Source organism: Sciurus vulgaris, assembly GCF_902686455.1.
Source record: "Sciurus vulgaris genome assembly, chromosome: 5".
In the NCBI taxonomy this organism is placed as follows: Eukaryota; Metazoa; Chordata; class Mammalia; order Rodentia; family Sciuridae; genus Sciurus; species Sciurus vulgaris.
This window is the reverse complement of record NC_136465.1, coordinates 89,387,140-89,414,262: the sequence shown is the minus strand read 5'-3', so window position 1 is coordinate 89,414,262 and position 27,123 is coordinate 89,387,140. Positions and strand designations below refer to the sequence as shown.

The 27,123-nt window shown below is 36.2% G+C and overlaps 1 protein-coding gene across 1 annotated transcript in view; it reads right to left on the bottom strand.

Moving 5' to 3' along the window:
• Positions 1–27,123, bottom strand: part of LOC306662008 (solute carrier organic anion transporter family member 1B3-like) — an 88,808-nt gene that overhangs the window by 26,186 nt on the left and 35,499 nt on the right. Inside the window, exons 6-7 of the mRNA XM_079141482.1 lie at positions 26,093–26,236; positions 25,801–25,899 (exon numbers count right to left, since the gene is read on the bottom strand). Coding sequence (XP_078997608.1) covers positions 25,801–25,899; positions 26,093–26,236 — 243 coding nt within the window. The remainder of the gene's footprint in view (positions 1–25,800; positions 25,900–26,092; positions 26,237–27,123) is intronic.

Sequence of the window (27,123 nt, the reverse complement as noted above, 5' to 3'; positions counted from 1 at the left end):
ACTTGTAGACTAGAGAAGTGGGATGATGTATTCAAAATTCTGAAAGAAACGTACCTGCCAACCAAGAATACAATTCCCATTAAAGAATGTCTTTAAATAATGAATAAGAGATAAATATTTTCCCAAACAAAAGCTCAGGGAGTTCATAACCATTAGTCCTGTCTATCCAAGAAAAACTAAAGAGCAGGGATAAAGATTTTGGCTCAGAGGAATCCACTGTGTTGCAGTAGCTCTCGAAGAGTGAATTAGATCATCAGTTCTGCAGTGACAAACTGAGGTAGGGAAATAGGGAAAAAGGAGGGGGGCAACTCAGCTAGTCTCTAGGAAAAACAAACAAATAAAGCCAGCTTCTATATAGGAAGAAAATTAATAAAGGCAACAGATGGCAGCAAGGTCAGGCATGCTATGGCTCAGCAGGGGAGAAGAAAACTCATCTCTAACAAGCCAAAAGACCTTCTCCCACCAAGCTCAAGAAAAATAAATGTTGATCAGCATATCCACAATAAGAGCAGATAATAATCTCCAAAAATATGGACTGTAGATATGAGGGAGAAAGTCAAGCTGTGGAACTCTGAGGCCAGGTAGAGAAGTGATAATTCCCAACAGAAATATTGGATTCTCCCTAGAAGAGGTGATCAGAGCAGGGGAAGCACCAACAGCTTGAAGGGATTCATTGATCAGGATTCACCAGTCAGCAGATTCAGAATTCTGGAAACACCCTTGATTTTCAGAAATTCACTTTTTTCTTGGTTTCTTTCACTCATTATTATCATTGTTGTTGTTGTTATTTTGTCCTACACCTGAATACTTGCTTTTTGATTATCCAAAATCAATTAACTTAGGCTACACTTTTCATGGGATCTGTGGGTGCCTATACTCAGAATCTGTGCATAAGAGAGAGACTGGGACCCTTCTGAGTCTTTGCATAATGGACAAGAACAAAGGTTCTTCCATTTGAAACTGACAGTCTGATCCCTGGAACAAAGAGAGTGACAGATAACAGGCAGGAAACTGAGTATGATCAGAAGGAAAGTTCCACCTCCCTCCAAGCTCAGTAGTGTCTGAAAGTTAAAGTGAAGCTTCCACACAACTTTCCATAGCAATGGACAGGGACTCTTGGAATGAGAGATACAGTTCAAGCCTGATTAGTCTAAGGATGAAGCAGGCAAAGAAGTGCCATGGCCAGTTACCTATCAGACCTACACTCCCAACCCAACACAACAAGATCATTCTGAGAGGGCAATAATAGACCCTATTTTAAGCTACAAAGCAAGTTTTAGGGCAAACACAAAGCCAATATTATTAAAGAATGGAGAAAATCTGAAAACATTTTCCCTAAAATCAGGACAAGACAAGGATTTCCACTGTCACTATTCCTATCCAATATAGTACTTGGAACTCTAACCAAAAGAGTTAGTCAAGAGAAGGAAAATAAAGGTACACAAATAGGAAAGGAAGAAGTCAAACTATGTGGGTTGATGATATGATCCTATACTTAGAAGACCTAAAGAACTACACCAGAAAATTTCTAGAGCTGATAAAGAAATTCAGCAAAATTATAGTATGCAAGATCAACATCCAAAGATCAAGAACCTTACTATACACTAATAATGAACCTGAGAAAGAAATAGGGAAAGTAATTCCTTTCACAGTAGCCTCAAAACAAAACAAAAATGGGAATAATCTGACCATGAAGGCAAAAAACCTCTACAATGCAATTTATAGAACACCATAAAAATAAATTGAAGAATTTAAAAGAATGAAACATCTCCCATGTTTTTTAATAGGCAGAGATAATATTTTCAAAATAGCCATATTATCAAAAGCAATCTACAGATTCAATGCAATCCCTACCAAAATACCAATGACATTCTTCACAGAACTAAAAAACAATCATATGGAAGAATAAAAGACCCAGAATAGCCAAAACAATTCTAAGCAATAATAGTAATGCTGGAAACATCACAATATCTGATCTAAAATTATACTACATAGCTATAGTCATAAAAAATGGGATAGTATTTGTAATATAAACAAACATAAAGACCAATGGAATGGAGTAGAAGACACAGGGACAAATTCATATAGATACAGTTGACTGATCTTTGACAAAGTGCCAAAAGCATACATGGAAGAAAAGAGCTTTTTTAACAAAGGGTGCTGAAAATACTGGATATCCACATGTAGAAGAATTAAACTATATTCCTTTTTCTCCCCTTGCATAGCAATCAATTCGATGTGAACACTTTCATATCAAATTGTCTTAGAACTAGACAAGAATCATGTCAAGAGCTAGAAGAAAACTTAGGTAGGGTCAACACACCAACATGTTGGCACAGGCATCAACTTCCTTAATAGAATCCTAAATTTCAAGAAATAAACCCAAGAATTAATACAAGGGATGGGAACAAACTAAAAAACTTCTGTACAGCAAAGTAAACAAGAGGGGATATTAATCCCCAGTCAGAAGAGTAGCTGGTGAAGATTTCTTCCCATTCTGTAGGTCCTCTCTTTATGCTCTTGTTTACTTATTTATTTTACTAAATAAGCCAGACTCTCAAAGTCAAGGGTCAAATGTTCTCTCTCATATGTTGAAGCTGGAGAGGGGAAAAATAAAAATAAAACATGGATCTCACAAAAAAAAAAAAACAGAAGGTAAACCAAGAGAAAGAGAGGAAGGTGACTGAGTGGAAGAAAGGAGGAGAGGGTCAGGGGAAGTACTGGGGAGTAAAGTGTACTGCAGAATGCTATGTCCATATACAAATATATAGCACAATGAATCCTATATTTATATATATTTATGCACTAATTAAAAATAATAATATAAGGGATACCAGCAGGGTAGAACAATGGGAGTGGAGCAGAGAGGAGGAAAGAAAAGGGGAGGGACTGGGGAATGAGAGAGATTAAATTATGTTATATAAATGTATGAATATGGCTTTAATGAGTCCCATTCTTACATATAATTATAATGCATTAATAAAAATGGGGAAAAAAAGAAAAACCAAGAAATTTTTCAACTTGAAACAAAGGGATACTAAACACCAACATGATAGTATAAAAATGTATAGCACTCATTATGTACATACATATGTGCATTTACATGTACATGTATAAACATATATATATACACAAAATACATGTACATATGTAGACAAATATAAAATACTATGTTACTGTATTGGTAGTGGGTAAATCACTTAATTCTAAAATAAATGTTAGAAGACAAAGACATTAAAATAATACACTTAAATATGTTAATAGATACATAGTATAAATAGATTGTGACATCATTAAAATAAAGTGTGAGAATGAGTAGTAAAATCATAGTTTTTATAGGTATTTGAAGTTACTATAAGCCTAAAATATACTGTTATAAGTACAGTATATTTTATATAAGTTTCATGATAGCTATAAAAAGGTTTATAGAAGTTATAAAAAGGAAAAAAAAAATGAACCAAAGCATATCATTACCAAAAACAAATCACCAGAAAAGGAGCAAGCGAAGAAATGGACAAAGGTACCACAATATAAGCAAAGAATGACTGACAAGGGAACAATTGTAAATTCATCCTTATTAATAATTACTTGAAGTATAAGTGGATTAAACTCACCAACCAAAAGACATAGAGTGACTGAATGGATAAAATAAGACATAGCTACATGTTGTCTATAAGAAAGTCACATTTAAGGATATACAGTCTGAAAATGAAGGGTTAGATGGAAACATTCATGCAAATGGTAGGGAATGGGGTAACTATTTAAAATAAACTTGTTTTCTCTGATAGATAGAAGCTAACCCACAATAAGGGGGGGTGGTGAGGATAAGAACAGAAGTGCGGTAGAGTACACAATGGAGAAGGGAGGGAAGGGAGGGGGGTGAGCAAACGAAAGACCGTGGAATGAATCTGACCTAGTTTTCCCATGTACTTACATGAAGACAACACAGAGAATCCCAATACCATATACATCCATAAAAATGGGACTGTAACTAGAATAAGATATATTCCATGTTTATAGAATTATATCAAAATGGATTCTGCTGTCATATAGAACTGAAAAGAACCAATAAAATACTGTGGTTTATATGAAAAAAATAAAGAACTCAAAAATTAGTAAAAAAATATTGTTTTCATGAAACATTTTATTAATGAATATTTATTTATGATAAAGTGTATAGGCTAAATTAAAATAAATTATATGTGACTCAAAATAAAATAAACTTGTAAGTCAAAAACTGTCTCAAGAGGGCAATTTACCAAGAAGATTAAACAATTATAAACATATATGCACCCAACATTGGCGTATTTAGATATATATGGTGAACAGTGACAGAACAAGGAGAAACAGAGAGGAATGCAACAGTAACAGGACACCTCAATACTACCCTTTCAGTTATCAATAGAATAACCAGAGAGAACATCAATAAGGAAACAGAGGACTTTAACAACAGTATAGAACAACTAGAACCTACCAACACATAGAGAACACTCTATTCAAGAATGCAGAATACAAATTCTTCTTAAGAATAAATAGAACATTCTCCAAAACAGACCACATACACATCAGGTCATTAAACAAGAGTTAATGAATTTTTAAAGATTGAAATGATATACAAACCAATTATCTTTTCCTCCTACAATGGAATTAAACTAGAAATTAATAACATAAGGAAAACTGAAAAATTCACAAGTATGTGCATATTAAACAACACACTTTGGAACAATAGGTTGAAGAAAAAAATCTAAAGAGAAATTAGCAAACACTTTGAGACACACAAAACTGAGAATACAATATATGTGGGATGCAGTAAGAACAGTATCAAGAGAAATATTTATAATGTCTACCTTGATGGAGTAAATTTTATTCTTATAATCAGAGATAGAGGTTATTTTCTTTAATTTATGATCACTAGCAGCAACTGGCATTTTGCTGACTCTCAATAAAACTAATAAAAGTTGTTATTATAACAATTAAGATTGGGGGGAAAAACAGATAATAAAAGTAAAAATAGACAAGTAGGACTCCACTCAAACTAAAAAGCTTCTTCACAGCAAGGGAAATAGTGAATAGAGTGAAAGAGCAACCTATAGAATAGGAGGAGATATTTGTAAGCTATATATCTGATAAGGAGTAATTTTCAAAATAATCAAGGAAGTCCTACAACTCAATAACAAAAGAATAACCTGATTTTTAAATGTGCTAAGTACTTGAATAGACGTTTCTCCAGAGGAGATGTACAAATGAATGACAGTATATGAAAAGACACCAAATGTCACTCCCAGGGAAATGCAAATCAAAAGCACAGTGAGATAGCACTTCACACTCATTAAAATAGCTATTATAGAAACAACACCAAGAAAATCAAACAAATGTTGGTAAGGATGTGGAGACATCAGAATCTCTCTACCCTGTTGGTAAAAAGCAAATGGTGGAAACACTATGAAAAACAGAGACCCAGCCCCAGGCCAGCCTGGCTCCAGCTGATGGTCTTGCACTCGTGCTGCAGTTGACCAACTATCAATAGCTGGGGGTGCCTCTGCCCACTAGTATGGATTATACCCCACCTGGAGGCCACCATCCCTAGAGGGGCAGCACCCTTCTTGGGATACAGCATTATCAAGTTCCTCCCAGGCATCAGGCTAATAAAGACAAAGAGGTTTGAACAGTATAGTATAGTCTTACTGAAGATTTTTTTTAGTAGTAGTATTATTACAATCACTCCTATTATACCTATTATTATTCCTACTTTTCTTTTATTAATATTTTCTCACCTTCTCTATTTTCCTCTTATCTACCTGTCTCCTTGGAGACTCTCTCATTTTTCTCATGCCAACAACCAATTTCTTTTAATTCTGTTTTCACTACTGCTATGACATAGTACCTCTATAGACTCACTTCTTATCTCATTAACGTTGCATCCTACACCCCTTCCCATCCTCTCTGTCCACCATTAGAGACTGTGGTCCTTATTGCAAACCTATTGGCTAAACTGTAGATAATAATGGAACTCATAATCTCTGCTTACTAAGACAATATGGTTAATATCTTAAAAGAGACTATTTGAGTTAAGGATGCATATTGTTTGTATGGTGTGCTGCTAATAGTGATCTCTCACTTCAAGGTGACGTATTGGAAACCTGCAGGGATACTATAAGTCTATAAGGGGGGAAACTGCAATAGCTCAGATTTATACTGCTAGAGGGGAAGATACATGAACAACATGAGAAAACAAGGGAAGAAAGTGTCCAAAATAAACCTAGATGCTACATAAATAGACTCCAATAACAGCATGGCAGAAGAAATGTCAGAACGGGAGTTCAGAATGTACATAATTAAAATGATCAGAGAAGCAAACGATGAGATAAGAGAGCAAATGCAGGCAATGAATAATTGCACCAATCCACAGTTAAAAGAGCAAATGCAGGAAGCAAAAGATCATTTCAATAAAGAAATAGAGATTCTGGAAAAAAAAAAAAAACAACAGAAATCCTTGAAATGAAGGAAACAATAAATCAAATTAAAAACTCAATGGAAAGCGTAACCAACAGGCTGGATAACTCGGAAGACAGAACCTCAGACATTGAAGGCAAAATGTTTAATCTTGAAAACGAAGTTGACCAAACAGAGAAGATGGAAGGAAATCATGAATAGAACCTACAATAACTATGGGATATCATGAAAAGAACAAATTTAAGAATTATTGAGATTAAGAGATAAAACCAAAGGAATGAATAATCTATTCAATGAAATAATATCAGAAAATTTCCCAAATCTGAAGAATGAAATGGAAAATCAAATACAAGAGAGGCTTATGGGACACTGAATGTACAAAATTACAACAGATCCACACCAAGTCAGAGTATAATGAAAATATCTAATACAAAATAAAGATAGACTTTTAAAGGCTGTCAGAGAAAAGAATCAGATTACATTCAGGGGGAAACAAATATGGATATCAGTAGATTTCTCAACCCAGACCCCAAAAGCTAGAAGGAAATGGAAAAACATATTTCAAGCTCTGAAAGAAGATGGATGCCAACCAAGAATCTTATACCCAGCAAAACTTAACTACAGATTGGACAACAAAATAAAATCCTTCCATGATAAATAAAAGCTAAAAGAATTTACACATAGAAAGCCAGCACTACAGAACATTCTCAGCAAAATATTCCATGAGAAAGAAATGAAAAACAATGTAAGTCAGCACAGGGAGAAACTACCCTGAAGGAATAACCAAATAAAGGAGAAACCAAGTGAATTAAAAACCAAAAACAGCTTTCTTCTTTGCTTTTCCCCCTTTCCCCGTGCAGACGTGAATTCGTCTGCGCAAATAAATGGTTCCTTGTATGAGACCTGTATCTGTGGAGCGTTTCTGGGAGCTAGCGACGAACCATAAATGCGCGCCTCTTTTTCCCAACCTAACATCTGGTGCCTAAGACTCGGGGATGGGTTTTTTTTTTTTTGCTGCCTAAGCAGGTGGTACCCCATCTGCAAGCTCCTGCGTGCGCCCCCTTATACAGACTCATCTTCCATTTACTGGGATGCCCAGTTCTCTGCATACAACACCGGACTCCAGAATCGGTGAGTTCCCTTAGGCCCCTGACCAGAAACACATCTCCGCAGCCCGTGGCGCCGTGGTCCCATTCCCTCTTGCTTGCCGCCCGCGGCTTCCCCCTCCCTCTCGTGGCTTCCGCCACCCGGCCGCGGCTCGGCCGCCGGACTGCTGAGGTGTGGGAATAGATGGTCCTAGTTGCTGGGTGGACTCCTGGGTTTTATGGTGCTGAGATTCTTTCTCAGGTTCTGAACCTCTCTCTTATTTTCCGCTGTGTCTCGCTCGAAATCCTGGCCAGGTGTCCAGAACCTCTCGGCATATGCCCGGTTAACATTGGTCTTGGTGACGATCAAGCCTTTGTTCTAACCTCTTGTTGCCTGGCATCGTGGTCTCGGGACGCCGAAATCACTAGCCAGGTGGGTCTCAGTTTACCATGGGATTCAGAACATCCACCCCAGCAAACGCACCCCTGAGATGTTTAAATCATCTCGAACCCCTTCACCTGTTCCCTAAATCAGAGCTAAATTGTCCTTTAAATAGTAAGTCAGAATGGTCTATTTATGGCACCCTAAATTCTAGCTATATACTAGGTAAAATTATATGCCTAGTTGTACTAGTTATAATTAAGTACATATGTGGGCAACCTGGTGAATGGAAAGGAACCTTTCCCCTTCGTGTTTTTCCTCTCTTTCTTGCTGCTTCTCCTCCCCCTTTTAATCCTTTCTCTTCTAAGTTTAATCCAGCTGATGAATCATGTCCTTACAGGTCTCCTACTGCAGAAGTTCCTGTTCATTTCTCTTCTTTTCCTCATTCTTTTTCTCCTTCCGCTCCGCCATTCAGCCCACCAAGTCCCCCCACCACATGGTCTCGTACACACATTCTAGCTTCTTTACGGGAGGTGGCTGGCGCGGAAGGAGTAACACCTGAACACGTTCTCTTGGCTAATTCCTTATTTTCAAATCTTTTCTTTCTCTCTTAGCCCTCCCTGCAGCCTCAAGAAATTAAAAGGACCTAAGCATCAAGTTTCTGCTAGAACATATTAGCCCCTTTCAGATTCAGATCTCTTTAAGGGTTACATTAACATGTAAATGAAGAAAGGTGCAGTAGGAAACCAGTTTCAAACCTAAGAAAAAAAAAGTGTAAAAGTGTCCATTTTAAATTTCTCCTCAGCTACAACTCAGAATACTTTTCTCCCTTTCAACTTTTCTCTCCTTCTCATTTTCTCATGCTTTAATTAATAACCTTTATCATTTTTCTTTCAGGACTTTATTTTTCTTAAATGCTGTATTTTTGAGCTCACAATTTTGATCCTACAGACCTAGGTTAATAATTTTTGATCAGTTCTTTTTATCCAACTCTAGAGTTATTTTTGAACATCCATTACATTGCAATGGAAATAAATATTACAAGGCCTTTGCTTCTGTGTTAAATATAAGCGCGCATAAAAATTAAAATTTTGAAAATGGATTCAAATATTTTTAAGTCACGTGATTTAATAAGGTTCAATTTTAAGATTTAATAAGGTTCAATTTTAAGGTTTAATAAGGTTCAATTTTAAGGTTTCATAAGGTTCAATTTAAATTGGGTAAACTAATAAAAGTAAAATGTCCTTAAAATTAACTCACAAGTCTCTAAGTGGTCAAACTAATAAAATGTTAATGTTTATAAAATGTCTAACATCAATTGTTCTAGGACATTTTTTTCAACAGGAAAGAGACGGCAAATACTATTGCCACACTTGTCTAATGTCTTGGTTTTTCTACAATAAGCAACATGTATGGGATTACTCAAATGTGTTTGTTAGAGACATCTGATTAATTTATAAAGCTATTCCATGGAGTAATATATTTAAAAACATTATTCTTTGTATATTAAATGTGTTCATATTTTCCAGGTATACAAGCCTTTAAAGCAGAAAATTTATCAAGCTGTTGTTCTCCAAATTAAACTTGTCTGTAATGCTAAACCTATCATTTAATGTTGCATTACCTGTCATCAATAGGGTATATATAGCCTAACATTGCACACATATAAAGATTGCTAAGATTGCTAACATAACTCTTTATTTTTTTTTTTATTGTAAACAAATGGGATACATGTTTCTCTGTTTGTACATGGCGTAAAGGCATACCATTTGTGTAATCATAAATTTACATAGAGTAATGTTGTTTGATTCATTCTGTTTTTTTTTTTCCCTTCCCCCCACCCCTCCCACCCCTCTTTACCCTCTATACAGTAGTTCCTTCCTCCATACTTGCCCCCCTCCCTAACCCTTACTCTAACCCTAACACTAACCATTCCCTCCCCCCCATTATGTGTCATCCTCCACTTATTAGCGATATCATTTGTCCTTTGGCTTTTTGAGATTGGCTTATCTCACTTAGCATGATATTCTCCAATTTCATCCATTTGCCTGCAAATGCCATAATTTTATCATTCTTTATGGCTGAGGAATATTCCATTGTATATATATACCACAGTTTCTTTATCCACTCATCAATTGAAGGGCATCTAGGTTGGTTCCACAGTCTGGCTATTGTGAATTGAGCAGCTATGAACATTGATGTGGCTGTATCTCTGTAGTATGCTGATTTTAAGTCCTTTGGGTATAGGCCAAGGAGTGGGATAGCTGGGTCAAATGGAGGGTCCATTCCGAGTTTTCTAAGGAATCTCCACACTGCTTTCCAGAGTGGCTGCACTAATTTGCAGCCCCACCAGCAGTGTATGAGTGTACCTTTCTCCCCACATCCTCGCCAACACCTGTTGTTGCTCGTATTCTTGATAATCGCCATTCTAATTGGGGTGAGATGGAATCTTAGGGTGGTTTTGATTTGCATTTCTCTTATTACTAGAGATGTTGAACATTTTTCCATATGTTTGTTGATTGCTTGTAGATCTTCTTCTGTGAAGTGTCTATTCATTTCCTTAGCCCATTTGTCGACTGGATTATTTGAATTCTTGGAGTAGAGTTTTTGAGTTCTTCATAGATTCTGGAGATTAGTGCTCTATCTGAAGTATGATTGGCAAAGATATTCTCCCACTCTGTAGGCTCTTTCTTCGCATTGCTGATAGTTTCCTTTGCTGAGAGAAAGCTTTTTAGTTTGAATCTATCGCAGTGGTTGATTCTAGCTTTTATTTCTTGTGCTATGGGAGTCCTGTTAAGGAAGTCTGATCCTAGACCAACAAGGTGAAGATTTGGACCTACTTTTTCTTCTATAATCTGCAGGGTCTCTGGTCTGATTCCGAGGTCCTTAATCCATTTTGAGTTGAGTTTCGTGCATGGTGAGAGATATGGGTTTAGTTTCATTCTATTGCGTATGGATTTCCAATTCTCCCAGCACCATTTGTTGAAGAGGCTATCTTTTCTCCATTGCATATTTTTGGCCCCTTTGTCTAGTATGAGAAAATTGTATTTATTTGGGTTTGTGTCCGTGTCCTCTATTCTGTACCATTGATCTACCTTTCTATTTTGGTACCAATACCATGCCGTTTTTGTTACTATTGCTTTGTAGTAGAGTTGAAGATCTGGTATTGCAATACCCCCTGTTTCACTCTTCCTGCTAAGGATTGCTTTAGCTATTCTGGGTTTCTTATTCTTCCAGATGAATTTCATAATTGCTTGCTCTATTTCTGTAAGGTACGTCATTGGGATTTTAATTGGAATTGCATTGAATTTGTATAGCACTTTAGGTAGTATGGCCATTTTGACAATATTAATTCTTCCTGTCCAAGAACATGGAAGATCTTTCCATCTTCTAAGGTGTTCTTTAATTTCTTTCTTTAGTGTTGTATAGTTCTCATTGTAGAGGTCTTTCACCTCTTTTGTGAGATTGATTCCCAAGTGTTTTATTTTTTTTCGAGGCTATTTGAATGGGGTAGTTTTCCTAATTTCTCTTTCTGAAGATTCATCACTTATGTATAAAAATGCGTTGGATTTATGGGCATTGATCTTGTAACCTGCTACTTTACTGAATTCACTTATGAGTTCTAAGAGTTTTCTGGTGGAATTTCCAGGTTCCTCTAAATATATAATCATGTCATCAGCGAACAGGGATAGTTTGAGTTCTTCTTTTCCAATTCGTATCCCTTTAATTTCTTTGGTGTGTCTAATTGCTCTGGCCAGAGTCTCAAGAACGATGTTGAATAGAAGTGGTGGGTGAAAGAGGGCATCCCTGCCTTGTTCCAGTTTTTAGGGGGAATGCTTTCAGTTTTTCACCATTTAGAATGATATTAGCCATGGGCTTAGCATAGGTGGCCTTTACAATGTTAAGGAATGTTCCCACTATCCCTATTTTTTTCTAGTGTTTTGAGCATGAAGGGGTGCTGTATTTTATCAAATGCTTTTTCTGCATCTATTGAAATAATCATGTGATTCTTGACTTTAAGTCTATTAATATAGTGAATTACGTTTATTGATTTCCTGATGTTGAACCAACCTTGCATCCCTGGGATGAAACCCACTTGATCATGGTGCACTATCTTTTTAATATGTTTTTGTATGCGATTTGCTAAAATTTTGTTGAGAATTTTTGCGTCGATGTTCATTAAGGATATTGGCCTGAAATTTTCTTTCCTTGATGAGTCTCTGTCTGGTTTAGGTATCAGGGTGATATTGGCTTCATAGAATGAGTTTGGGAGGGTTCCCTCCTCTTCTATTTTATGGAATACTTTGAGAAGTATTGGAATGAGCTCTTCTTTAAAGGTTTTGTAGAACTCGGCTGAGAACCCATCTGGTCCCGGACTTTTCTTTGTTGGTAGGCTTTTGATGACTTCTTCTATTTCAGTACTTGAAATTGGTCTATTTAAATTGTTTTATGTCCTCCTCGTTCAGTTTAGGCAATTCATATGTCTCTAGAAACCTGTTGATGTCTTCGAAATTTTCTATTTTGTTGGAGTATAGATTTTCAAAATAGCTTCTAATTATGTTTTGTATTTCAATCCTGTCTGTTGTGATATTTCCTTGTTCATTCCGAATTTTAGTGATTTGGGTTTTCTCTCGTCTTCTCTTTGTTAGTGTGGCTAAAGGTTTATCAATTTTGTTTATTTTTTTGGAAGAACCAACTATTTATTTTGTCAATTTTTTTGTATTGTTCTTTTGTTTCAATTTCATTGATTTCAGCTCTGAGTTTAACTATTTCCTGTCTTCTACTACTTTGGTGCTGTTCTGTTCTTCTTTTTCTAGGGCTTTGAGCTGTAGTGTTAGGTCGTTTATTTGTTGAGTTTTACTTCTTTTATTAAATGCGCTCCATGAAATAAATTTCCCTCTAAGTACTGCTTTCATAGTGTCTCAGAGATTTTGATATGATGTTTCTTTGTTCTCATTTACCTCTAAGAATTTTTTAATTTCCTTCCTAATATCTTCTGTTATCCATTCATCATATAATAGCATATTGTTTAATCTCCAGATGTTGGAATAGTTTCTGTGTTTTACTCTTTCATTTTTTTTCTAACTTCAATCCATTATGATCTGATAGAATACATGCTAGTGTCTCTATCTTCTTGTATTTGCTAACATTAGCTTGTGGCATAATATATGGTCTATTTTAGAGAAGGATCCATGTGCTGCTGAGAAGAAAGTGTATTCGCTCTTGGTTGGATGGTATATTCTATAAATGTCCGTTAAGTCTAAATTATTGATTGTGTTATTGAGATCTATGGTTTCTTTGTTCAATTTTTGTCTGGAAGATCTGTCCAGTAGTGAGAGAGGCGTGTTAAAATCACCTAGTATTATTGTGTTATGGTCTATTTGGTTTCTGAAATTGAGAAGGATTTGTTTGACATACATGGATGAGCCACTGTTTGGGGCATAGATGTTTATGATTGTTATATCTTGCTGATTTATGCTTCCCTTAAGCAGTATGAAATGACCTTCTTTATCCCTTCTGACTAACTTTGGCTTGAAGTCCACATTATTGGAAATGAGGATGGATTCTCCAGCTTTTTTGCTGAGTCCATGTGCATGGTATGTTTTTCCCCATCCTTTCACCTTTAGTCTATGGGTATCTCTTTCTATGAGGTGAGTCTGTTGCAGGCAACATATTGTTGGATCTTTCTTTTTAATCCAGTCTGCCAGTCTATGTCTTTTGATTGATGAATTCAGGCCATTAACATTCAGGGTTATTATAGAGAAATGATTTGGTTTCCCGGTCATTTGGTTCATTTTTAAAATTTTGTTTATTTATTTGTTTGACACAACTTGTTTCCTCCTTTATTTGACAATTTCTTTAGGATAATTCCTCCCTTTGCTTATTTGCTTCTTTGTTTTTCATCTCTTCCTCATGGAATATTTTGCTGAGAATGTTCTGTAATGCTGGCTTTCTTTTTGTAAATTCTTTTAGCTTTTGTTTATCATGGAAGGATTTTATTTCATCGTCAAATTTGAAGGTAAGTTTTGCTGGGTATAAGATTCTTGGTTGGCATCCATTTTCTTTCAGGGCTTGAAAAATGTTGTTCCAGGCCCTTCTAGCTTTTAGGGTCTGGATTGAAAAATCTGCTGATATCCGTATTGGTTTCCTCCTGAATGTAATTTGGTTCTTTTCTCTCACAGCCTTTAAAATTCTGTCTTTATTTTGTATGTTAGGTATTTTCATTATAATGTGCCTTGGTGTGGGTCTGTTGTAATTTTGTGTATTTGGAGTCCTGTAAGCCTCTTGAACTTGATTTTCCATTTCATTCTTCAGATTTGGGAAATTTTCTGATATTATTTCATTGAATAAATTGTTCATTCCTTTGGCTTGTTTCTCCAGGCCTTCCTCAATCCCAATAATTCTTAAATTTGGCCTTTTCATGATATCCCATAGTTCTTGTAGATTCTGTTCATGATTTCTTACCATCTTCTCTGTTTGTTCAACTTTGTTTTCAAGGTTAAATATTTTGTCTTCAATGTCTGAGGTTCTGTCTTCCAGGTGTTCTATCCTATTGGATATGCTTTCTATGGAGTTCTTAATTTGGTTTATTGTTTCCTTCATGTCAAGGATTTCTGTTTGGTTTTTTTTCAATATCTCTAACTCTTTATTGAAATGATCTTTTGCTTCCTGTATTTGCTCTTTTAACTGTCGATTGGTGCAATCATTCAATGCTTGCATTTGCTCTTTCATCTCATCATTTGCTTCTCTGAGCATTTTAATTATGTACATTCTGAACTCCTTTTCTGTCATTTCTTCTGCCATGCTGTCATTGGGTTTTATTGATGTAACATCTAGATTTGTTTGCAGCATTTTCTTTCCTTGTTTTCTCATATTGTTCAGGTATCAGTGGACCGCTGAGATATTGCAGATTTCCTCTATTGACTTACAATGTCCCTGAAGATTTCTATATATATCCCCCCTTAGCCTTCAGTAGGCTGAAGTCTATAGGAAGTTGATAATGTGGTGCTCCACAAGGAAGCTGCCTCTCTAGGAGTGGTGGCCTTCAGGTGGGGTATAATCCCTGCTAGTGGGAAGAGGTGCCTCCACGTGTTGACCAATGGTCTTCCAAAGGGGACCTAGGCTGCGGGCTGAGGCAAGGCCTGTTTGGGCCTGAGTCTCTGGTTTTACCGTCCTTGTGGGGAAACCTCACTCAGCAGGGAAGACTCACCCGGTGGGGAGGTCTCACTGTTCAGTTCCCTCCTAGAGGTTCCCCTCAATTTATAGCTACCGCCTGGGCTGGGCTGCCTTCCTCTGCAAAGTTCCCAGGGGCCTGGCCCTACCTCCTGGGCCTGGGAGCCTCACCCTTCGCAGATGAATCTCCTTAGGCTGCCCCTCCTCAGAGAATCTGCCCGCAGGCCTGGAACCTTCACTCCACCCTAAGCCTGTCTCTGTGCGGCTCTTCCACCCAGAAGCCTCCTAGATCCTGGGACCCTGCTCTGCACCTAATTGCCTGGCTATGCGGCCCCTCCTCTGAGCAGCCACCTGGGGCCCCGAACAATCGCTCTGAGTCCCAGAGACCCGCCACAGGCCTCTTCCTCCAGACAGCCGCCCAGTATTCCGGTGCGGTCACTAGGAGTCCAAGAAACTCACTTTGTGCCTCCTCCTCCCACCAACCACCCGTAGCCCTGGGCAATCAATCACTCCGAGTCGAAGTGACCCTCCCCGTTCCTCCTCCTTCTCCAGATAACCCCCTGGGTGTTCAGGAGCGGTCGCTCTGAGTGGCTCTGAATCCACGTGACCCGCTGCACGGGTCCTCTGGGCAACCGCCCGGAGTTCTGGTGCGGCCACTCAAGACCAAGCGACCCACCACGCTTCTCCTCCAGGCAGCCCCCCTGCGTTCAGGAGCTGTCACTTTAAGTCCAAACAACTCACCACTTGCCTTCTCCTCTGAGCAGCCGCCTGAAGCGGTAATGCAGTCACTGCGAGTCCAAAGGACCCGTCGCGCTCCTCCTCCTCCTCCTCCTACTCCTCCGGCAGGCCCCGGGGTTCAGAAGTGGTCTGAGTCCAAACAGCTCACCACGCAGCCCCTCCTCTGGCAACCGCCTGTAGCTCTCTAACATAACTCTTTAGATCCACATTTCCATCAGAGAACAGAGCTCCATCTGATCTCAGCTTAATCTTCAAAATCTGTGTTTATATACTCCTTTGCCCCTCACTGAAAAGCCCCACGTTACCTGAGATAAGGCTCTGCCTCACCACCCTGCTACACATTACAATGGCTCCAAAGTAAGCCTGACTTTAACTCATTTAAAGTTGTGTTCAAAAGTTTAATGTTTGTTGTAAAGATTACTATAATCTCAAATGGGAACTCAGCCAAAATTCAAAATAGCTATTGCACAAACTGAATGTTTTACTGTTGACCCCATTTTGTATTTTCCTTATAAACTCTAATTGTTGCCTGATCAATATTTTGCAGAAGTACTGCTTGAAGAGGAAACATCATAAATTAACTTGGAATAGTAAGCCATCACCTATAGAACAGATAATGTAAACCCCAATTAGATAAAAGGGGGTAAATAACTGTAAAGTTATGGACATTAAAGCCAAAGCCCAGTACTCTTACTTTATGACTGGTGAGACTGACTTGCTTGATGGTTATGACCAAACTTAGAAATAGAGATTTTAAATACAGAGGTCAAGAAAAGTCCATATTTGGGTCTTGCCCTCAAAGTCAGCCTGAACCCAGGGAACAAGAGAACTTCTCTAAGGAGTGTTGCAACTCTGGGTCACACAACCTCCTGATCAAGGAGATTGTTGTGACTAGAGGAAAAGCCACTCAGTGCACCTGCTGTAGAGGAGGGTCATGGAAAAAAGGGAAACATCCCTGATGCTTTCAAAGAAAGCCACATCATGGAAAAGACCCTGCCTAACCAAATGGCACTAATGGAAAAGCTGCTCTTAAGTTCTTTATGAGTGACCCCTGTGGAAACTCAGCTGACTCTTTAACAGACAGGAACAGGTCTCTTTGACCAGCTTGATCTTAAACACCTAGCAAATCAGTTAAAACCAAAGTATAGCCATCCTTGGGCATTTAAAAATAATAGTAACTATCAAGAGAAACTGCCAGAGTCAGAAGTTTTTAGTCAGTTTAAGGCCTACAGACACAAGTAGGCTTAATCTATGTTTGCTAGTAACAGAAGTATAGAGATCTCTACTAAATGTTGTGTTCACATTCCTGATAACCTAGACAATGTTAAAGCTCCCAAATAAAGGCCTGTCCTCTACAGCCTTTGTTAGGCCTTGTTATGGGAACAACTTCTCAGTTCTTCCACCCCCTGTCTTTTACTTCCATGTCAACTAATGAACTTGTATTGCAGAAATATCAGGATCTCACAAAAAATCAGAGCCTGGCTGCAGATATTCCTCCAGAGAAACTATCAAGTCCTCAGTTCTTCCTACCACAATGATACCAGCTCTACGTCCACACCCAGCAGGAAGTAATTACAGAAGATTGACCTTCATCCATGTACCCAAACAAAATTTTTTTTATTTTTTATATAAAATGAAATGGGGGAATGTAAGGAATTCCTGACTTCCCCCACCACCTGTCAATCTGTGTTAGCCCGCCTCTCCGGTTAGAGGAATTTCCGGCTTACGTTGCATCCTGCCTCCAGCATTACGTCCTAATATGTCATTGGTCCATCAATCAGTCTGTAAGAATTCTCCTCCGCGATTGGTTTCTCTCAGCCCGCGAAATTCCTATGTCTGAGATGAACCGTACGCCATCTTTCTTCTTTGCTTTCCCCCTTCCCCCGTGCAGATGTGAATTAATCTGTGCAAATAAATGGTTCCTTGTACGAAAAAAAAAAAAAAAAAAAAAAAAAACCAAAAACAAGCCAAAATGACTGGGATACAAATCATATCTCAATAACACTGAATGTTAAGGGCCTGCACTCATCAATCAAAAGATATAGACTGGCAGATTGGATTAAAAAGAAAGATCCAACAATATGCTGCCTTCAAGAGACTCATCTCATAGAAAGAGATACCCACAGACTAAAGGTGGAAGGATGGGAAAAAAAACATACCACTCACATGAACTCAGTTAAAGAGCAGAGGTATCTATCCATCCTCCTATCAGATAAAATGGACTTCAAGCCAAAATTAGTTAGAAGGGATAAAAAAGGACATTTCATACTGCTTATGGGAAGCATAAATCAGCAAGACATGACAATCATAAATATCCATGCCCCAAACAATGGCACATCCATGTACATTAAACAAATCCTTCTCAATTCCAGGAACCAAATAGACTAAAACACAATCATACTTGGTGACTTTAGCACACCTCTCTCACCACTGGACAGATCTTCCAAACAAAAATTGAACAAAGAAACCATAGAACTTGATAACACTGTCGATAAAATTTAGACTGAACAGACATATATAGAATATTCCATCCATCAATGAGTAAATACACTTCCTTCTCAGCAGCACATGGATCCTTCTCTAAAATAGACCACATGTTATGCCACAAAATTACTCTTGGCAAATACAAAAAAATAGAGATACTACCTTGTATGCTATTAGATCATAATGGAATGAAATTAGAAATCAATGATAAAATAAAAAACAGAAACTATTCCAACACCTGGAAATTAAGTAATACACTATTGAATGATTTATGGATAACAGAAGATGTTAGGGGAAATTTAAAAAATTCTTAGAGGTAAATGAGAACAAACATACAACATATCAAAATCTCTGGAACACTATGAAAACACTACTAAGAGGAAAATTCGTTGCATGGAGTGCATTCAATAAAAGAAGGAAAAGTCAACAAATAAACGACCTAACATGGCAGCTCAAAGCCCTAGAAAAAGAAGAACAGATCAATACCAAAAGTAGTAGAATACAGGAAATAATTAAAATCAGAGCTGAAGTCAATGAAATTGAAACAAAAGAAATAATCAGAAAAATTGACAAAACAAAAAGTTGGTTTCTTTGAAAAAATAAGCAAAATGAATAAACCCTTAGCCACACTAACAAAGAGAAGGAGAAAGAAAACTCAAATTACTAAAATTCATGATGAAAAAGAAAATATAATCACAGACACTATTGAAATACAAAGCATAATTAGAAGCTATTCTGAAAATTTGTACTCCAACAAACTAGAAAATCTCGAAGACATCAACAGGTTTCTCGAGACATATAATCCACCAAAACTGAATCTGGAGGACACAATTTAAATAGAACAATTTCAAGCAATGAAATAGAAGTCATCAAAAGCCTACCAACAAAGAAAAGTCTGGGACTAGATGGATCCTCTGTCGATTTCTATAAGATCTTCGAAAAAGAGCTCATTCCAATACTATTCAAAGTATTCCATGAAATAGAAGAGGAGGGAACCCTTCCAAATGCATTCTATGAAGCTAATATCACCCTGATACTAAAATCAGACAAAAACACATCAAGGAAAGAACATTTCAGACCAATATTCCTAACAAATATATATGCAAAAATTCTTAACAAAATTTTAGCAAATCACATACAAAAACATATTTAAAAGATAGTGCACCATGATCAAGTGATTTCATCCCAGGGGTGCAAGGTTGGTTCAACATCAGGAAATCAATAAATGTAATTCACCATATCAACAGACTTAAAGTTAAGAATCACATGATTATTTCAATAGATGCAGAAAAAGCATTTGGTAAATAGAGCATCTCTTCATGCTCAAAACACTAGAAAAAATAGGGATAATAGGAACATTTCTCAGCATTGTAAAGGCTATCTACACTAAGCCCATGGCCAACGTCATTCTAAAGGGAGAAAAACTGAAAGCATTCCCTCTAAAAACTGGAACAAGGCAGGGATGCCCTCTTTCACCACTTCTATTCAACATCATCCTTGAAACTCTAGCCAGAGCAATTAGACAAACCAAAGAAATTAAGGGGATATGAATAAAAAAGAAGAACTTGAACTATCCCTATTTGCCAATGACATGATTCTCTATTTAGAGGAGCCGAAAAATTCCACCAGAAAACTTCTAGAACTCATAAATGAATTCAGCAAAGTAGCAGGATATAAAATCAATGCTCATAAATCTAATGCATTTTTATACATAAGTGATGAATCTTCTGATAGAGAAGTTAGGAAAAATATCCCATTCACAATTGCTGAAAAAAAAACCAACTTGGGAATCAATCGAAAAAAAATAAGGTGAAAGACCTCTACAATGAGAACTACAGAACACTAAAGAATGAAATTGAAGAAAACCTTAGAAAATGGAAAGATCTCCCATGTTCTTGGATAGGCAGAATTAATATTGTCAAAATGGCCATACTACCAACAGTACTATGCAAATTCAATGCAATTTCAATTAAAATCCCAATGATGTAACTCATAGAAATAGATCAAGCAATCATGAAATTCATTTGGAAGAATAAAAGACCCAGAATAGCTAAAGCAATGCTTAGCAGGAAGAGTGAAGCAGGGGGTATTGCAATACCAGACCTTCAACTGTACTACAGAGCAAAAGTAACAAATGGTATTGGCACAAAAATAGACAGGTAGATCAATGGTACAGAATAGAGGACACAGAGACAAACCCACATAAATACAGTTTTCTCATACTAGACAAAGGTGCCAAAAACATATAATGGAGAAAAGATAGCCTCTTCAACAAATGGTGCTGAGAAAACTGGAAATCCATATGCAGCAAAATGAAACTAAACCCCTATCTCTTACCCTGCACAAAACCCAACTCAAAATCAATCAAGAACCTAGGAATGAGACCAGAGACCCTGCACCTAATAGAAGAAAAAATAGGTCCAAATCTTCATCATGTCGACTTAGAACCAGACTTCCTTAACATGAATTCCAAAGCACATGAACTAAAAGCAGGAATCAATAATTGGGATAGACTCAAACTAAAAAGTTTTTTCTCAGCAAAAGAAACAATCAACAATGTGAAGAGAGAGCCTACAGAGTGGGAGTAAATCTTTGCCACACATACTTCAGATAGAGTACTAATCTCCAGAATCTATAAAGAATTCAAAAAACTTTACACCAAGAATACAAATAACCCAATCAATGAATGGGCTAAGGAAATGTGCAAACACTTCAAAGAAGAAGATCTATAAGCAATCAACAGATATATGAAAAAATGTTCAATATCTCTAGTAATAAGAGAAATGCAAATCAAAAATACTCTAAGATTTCATCTCACTCCAACTAGAATGTCTATCAAGAATACAAGCAACAATAGGTGTTGATGAGGATGTGGGGGAAAAAGGTACACTCATACATTGCTGGTGGAGTTGCAAATTAGTGCAGCCACTCTGGAAAGCAGTGTGGAGATTCCTAGAAAACTTGGAATGGAACCACCATTTGATCCAGCTATCCCACTCCTTGGCCTATCCCCAAAGGACTTAAAATCAGCATACTACAGTGATACAGCCACATTAATGTTCATAGCAGCTCAATTCACAATAACTAGATTGTGGAACCAACCTAGATGCCCTTCAATTGATGAATGGATAAAGAAACTGTGGTATATATACAGAATGAAATATTACTCAGTCATAAAAAAGAATAAAATTATGGCGTTTGCAGGTAAATGAATGGAGTTGGAGAACATCATGCTAAGTGAGATAAGCCAAAACCAAAAAACCAAAGGCTGAATGATCTAATAAGTGGATGATGATACATAAGGCAGGGTGGGAGGGAGGCAAGAATGGAGGAAGGATGGATTGTATAGAGAAAATGAGGGGTGGGAAAGTTGTGGGGGGAAGGAAAAATAACAGAATAAGACAAACATCATTACCCTATGTACATATATGATTGCACAAATGCTGTGACTCTATTTTGTGTACAACCAGAGAAACAACAATTGTACCCCATTTGTATATAATGAAGCAAAAAAAACAGTATGAGTGTTCCCTGAAGAATTATTGAACTACCATATGCTCATCCCACTTCTGGGTATACATCCCAAAGAAAAGTATGATCTCAGAGATGTTTGGACTTGTATGTCCATTGTGGTACCATTCACAATAGTCTAGGTGTGGAAACAACCTAATGCCATCAATGGAGAATAAAAAATGCAACACACACACCCCAAACACACACAATATTCAATCTTAAAAAAAGAAAATCCTGCAGTATATGAATAACAGATGAGCTTTGCAGGCATTATGCTAAGAAAAACAAATTAGTCACAAGACACACATTGCACAATGACATTTCCATGATGTATCTAAATAAGTCAAACTCATAAAAACAAAGAGTAGAATGGTGGTTTCCAGGGGCTCTGGGAAGGGGAAATAAGGAGTTGCTAGTTAATGGGTATGAAATTTCAGTTATATAAGATGAATATGATTTTGAGATCTGGTGTATAACATTGTGCTCATAGTTAACAATACTGTGTTGTACTTTTAAAAAAATCTATTAAGACCTCATGTTAAGTGTTACATGATCTTACCATAATAAAATAAAGTTAATAAATGAATAAAAAGTACATGTGTGTATACACATCTCTGTAGAATTTTAAAATATGGAATGCTTCACAAATTTGCATGCCATCCTTACACAGGGACCATGCTTATCTTCTCTGTATCCTTCCAATTTTAGTACATATGCTGCCAAAGTGAGTACCACATCCTTAAGAAGTTTGAAGCACAATATAATACCATTACTCTTTGGCCTATAAAAATGTCATTGACATGAGAAAATATTTATTTATTTATTTATTTATTTATTTATTTTGATTCATTGTACACAAATGGAGTACAACTGTTGTTTCTATGGTTGTACATGAAGTAGAGTTGAACCATTTGTGTAATCATACATGTACATAGGGTAATGATGTTTGTCTCATTCAGAAAATATTGTGTTGACTACTACCACAAGTATGTAAATATAAATTATTTTCAAGTAAACAGATCTGGATTTAAAATTGATTGACAGGATCTTATCTTTCACAATCAACCACTCAGACAGACTTTTGTAAATGATTGGTTAAATCAGTGATTTTATCTACACGATAAATATTTTTTCTTACTCAACATCTGTCAAATATATGATTTTAGTTAATTTTCTATTCTCTCATTGGCCTATATAATAGAGAAAAAGTCATATCTTAAGTAGATCTGGCCTGCCAAAGTATTTTCCTTAATTTAAACACCATCTTAAAAGTCAAAAAATTATACATGAATTTGTCCAGAAAGCAATCAAAATATCTCATCAATGCTGGGACAAAATTTCTACACGACAAGAACAGTACAGATGATTTTGGGTAGATGGTAAACAGAGAAAATCATCACCAATTCTTCCCAGACTGCCCACCATATCCTAACTTCCTATACCAGAACCTGTATCTCTTTATTCATTTCTGTTATCTCTTTGGTTCCTGTAGGTATTACCGTTTGCCACGTATACTTTATAATGAGTTTACTTTGTATTCATTACTGAAGAAAAGATACAATAAAGTCTGAACATTCCATTTTATAAATTGAATTACAATGAATCCTAAAATTTTTATAAATATTTCTAAATATCATGGGGAGTTTTAAAAAACTGTCACCTTAAAGAACTTCGCAACCGTACTCTAAATGATAAAAACAATAATGAGCCTGGAAATGAATAAGTAAAAATGGACAGAATGTGAGCCTACTCTAAGTCTCATGATTAAAATGGAAGACATGAAACATTTCATCAGCTACTTGTTTTAGTATTGTATTAGCAAACGCTTTTAAGTTTGTGCCTACCGTTAGCCTACTGTGAGATCTACTCCATTTTGGAAGTAAATCTTTTGCTCTCCTTAGAATAATCTATTGAAGTCCTGATGAGATAAAAAATTAAATATGTTTGTTCACAGGCACTAATTATTTATATGTTAAAACAGCTATCAATCTGTCATTTTCTAAGAGATGACAGGGGCTTGGGTACGTAACTCAGTGGTAAAGCATTTGCCTAGAATGTGCGAGGTTATGTGTTCAATACCCAGCACCAAAAAAAAAAAAAAAAAAAAAAAAGTCAGATATTAGATAAGTACAGAAATGTCTACAGCTTATGTCATAGGGGCTATAATACAGGCATGCTCTTGGTTATGAATAGGAAGACTTGACTTTGGGCCCATGGAAGGTTGTGACATTAAGACTTCTTTAAAGAAGAGCCACATTTTGGATGAGACTTTAAGAACCATGTAAACAGAACAATGAAAAAACCTTTTCCAAGTATAAATACAGGAAAGGGTGAGATTACAGGGCACACTGAAATTCCTGCACTTCAAGTGGCATGGCTAGTATATATAGGGTATATGTTAGAGAAGGAATAGAGAGGTAAAAAGTAAAACTTCTCAAAAAAGGAAGAAAGAAAAAAAGAAAGAAAGAAAGAAAGAAAGAAAGAAAGAAAGAAAGAAAGAAAGAAAGAAAGAAAGAAAGAAGAGAGAAAGGAAAGGAAAAGAAAAGAAAAAAAAAAGTCACGTTCTAAGGAATTCGACTTCAATCCTTAAGTCCAATATGAAGCCACTGAAGGAACTTAAACAGGGAATGACATGGATCAGATTTGTTTAAAAAGATAATTCTGGAAACATTATGCCTACCCTACATTATGCCTAAGAACATGTGAGACCAGAGGCAGAGAGTTCAGGTGAAAGGTTGTTCCGTAATTCTGTCAATAATTGGATTAAGGTTAGGTTATTTATAAAGGGAGGAAACATAGGAAATAGAAATGGGTATGGGGGTAAGATGATGAGCCAGATTTGGACACATTGAGTTTTAGGTGTTTATAAGATATCTATGAAGGAAAAAAAATGAGCAAGTACTAAAAATATAAATTTTAAAAGTTGTAAAAAATATCCATTAGAAATACATTGGATAGAAACTGTGTTTCTTGAGTAATAAACGTCAGATTACAGTTAGAAAGTCAATGGGAGGTAAGTGAGCCATCTAAATTTAGATTATTTTTTCCGGGTGCTTGACTCTGAAGGAAAATAGAAGAACACAAAATCAGCTAAAAAGTTGTTTGATGGATAAAAAAATGTTGGATGTGTAAAAAAAGATGGGAGACACTTGAGTGTCTTTTCTGAAAGAAAAGAGAGAGTAGCAATGGAGGGTAGAAGATGCAGGCTGGATCAGATAATGTGGTTGATGGAATCAGATCTTGAAAGACATGGCAAGAGAGTCTAAACCACAGTTGAATTTATTAATACCATCTGAAGATGGATGCCTTTTCCCACTGAGCTGGGAAAAAAGAACAAAGATAAATGGTACAAGAACTTGAAGCTGAGGAAGTTTCCACATCTTCCACATTATTTCTTCTCTGAATTATGAAGTAAAGCATGCTCTGAGAGTGAAGAGGAAGGTCACAGATGTTATTTATGTGTGCATTCTTTCATTCATTTATTCTACAAGCACTTATCGGATGTTGCCATATGCCAAGCCCTCTGCCAGGAGCAGGAAAAGGGGCCGGAAGCAAAGTGCTTTAAACCACCCCACCCATAAGACAAACCTGCAGCCCCATGGCAGCTTCAGCAAAGCAACTTATGAGTTCTGCACTTCAACATCCCAACCACCAGCAGCCAAAAAATGAAATTGACTTGACCCGGTGGTCAGTCAGTCCTGGGAGGAGAATGTTTTAAGTTCGTTTTGGATCACATAATATAAAATAAGATTTTCTACATTTTTCTCATTTTATACTTAGTTGTAAAAGCACAGTTACATAAGAGCTGAATTTTACTAAATTAGTAAATTATAATTACTAATGTACTTTTTCCTACTTGTAACTTTTGAAAAATAGCAAGCAAAGGACCATAAAAGAGTAAATTTAATTATATTGAAGAAGAGTATCCTTTATGTGAAGGAAACTGTCGTGTTACCTTGTGATTGTACTTACTTAGATCTACATATCCAATGTCCACATACATTTTTAAAAACAGAGATCCCATTAAAAAGCCAACGATTGGACCAATCATTCCTATTGCACTCAAACCACCTGAAAACATGATGAAACAACTTTATCAGATTCTAGGAATACACTGTTCATAACCAGCATGTTTTTAAAAGTAACATTACACAATATATTTGTCTAAATTTTTCCAGCTAAAAGAATTAATTCAGTGACACTATTATTTCAAGTATAAATATAGACAAAGTAATCATTCAATTTCATGTTTTCTGTACTTCACCTATGTAAACAGAAGAATGTCCTTCTTTAGCAAAATCATCAATGTAAGAAATCCCCAGTGGCATGATAGGAGTTTCTCCTATCCCACGAAGCATGTTACCCATTAGGACATATATCCACATGTATGATGATTCCTTTTCACAACCTAGGTAGACAAGAGAGGGTTTTACTTTAAACATTAACTTCAGCCTTTCTATCAGAAAGTGAATTAATTTAGACAATTATTACCTTGAGGATTTTGGATTTTTTGCTTTTTTTCTAATTTTAAGTGATTTATATTCACTTTGTGAAGTTTGAAATATAGAAAAACACAAACACACACACACATGCACAAAATAAAAATTACCTGAGATCCTACTATACAGAGAAAATCAATTCTGATGTTTGTTATATACCTTCCATACTTCAGCTTCACATAAAAATATGCATAATATGCATCATAGATTTATATATCCAGTTCATATTATAATCCATGTACACAATTAACACTGTATTATTGACAATGTTATGTGTATGTGTATGTGGCTTTCTCTATGCTATCATTCATATCAGGACTTTAATGATGGCACAGTACTGTGCTAAATAATAGTTTCGTGAACTATTTAGTCAATCTTACATCCTTGAATTGTAAGATATAATTATAATTTTATTGTAAGAATAAAAATCAGATTTTTATTCTATTAAATAAGGATACCTTAGATATAATTGTAAATAAGTCCTTGTGCCCATGCCTGATTATTTCCTTAAGATTAATCATTAACAGCAGGATGACTGTTAAGTATATTTTTGTTCTTTAACACATAGTGAAAATTAACCTCCAGAGTTACGAATTTATATACTCCTAACAATACTCAAAATCTAAAATCTTTTTTCTTCCTCTATTTCATTTCTCCATTATTTTCCTAATAGTTAGAAACTTTAGTGTTATTATTTATAATTATATTTTGTAATAAGTTATAATTTATAATAGGTAAAAATATTTTCTTGGCATAATAATTTACATATTCATAAAGAACATATTTCTATTTTTCA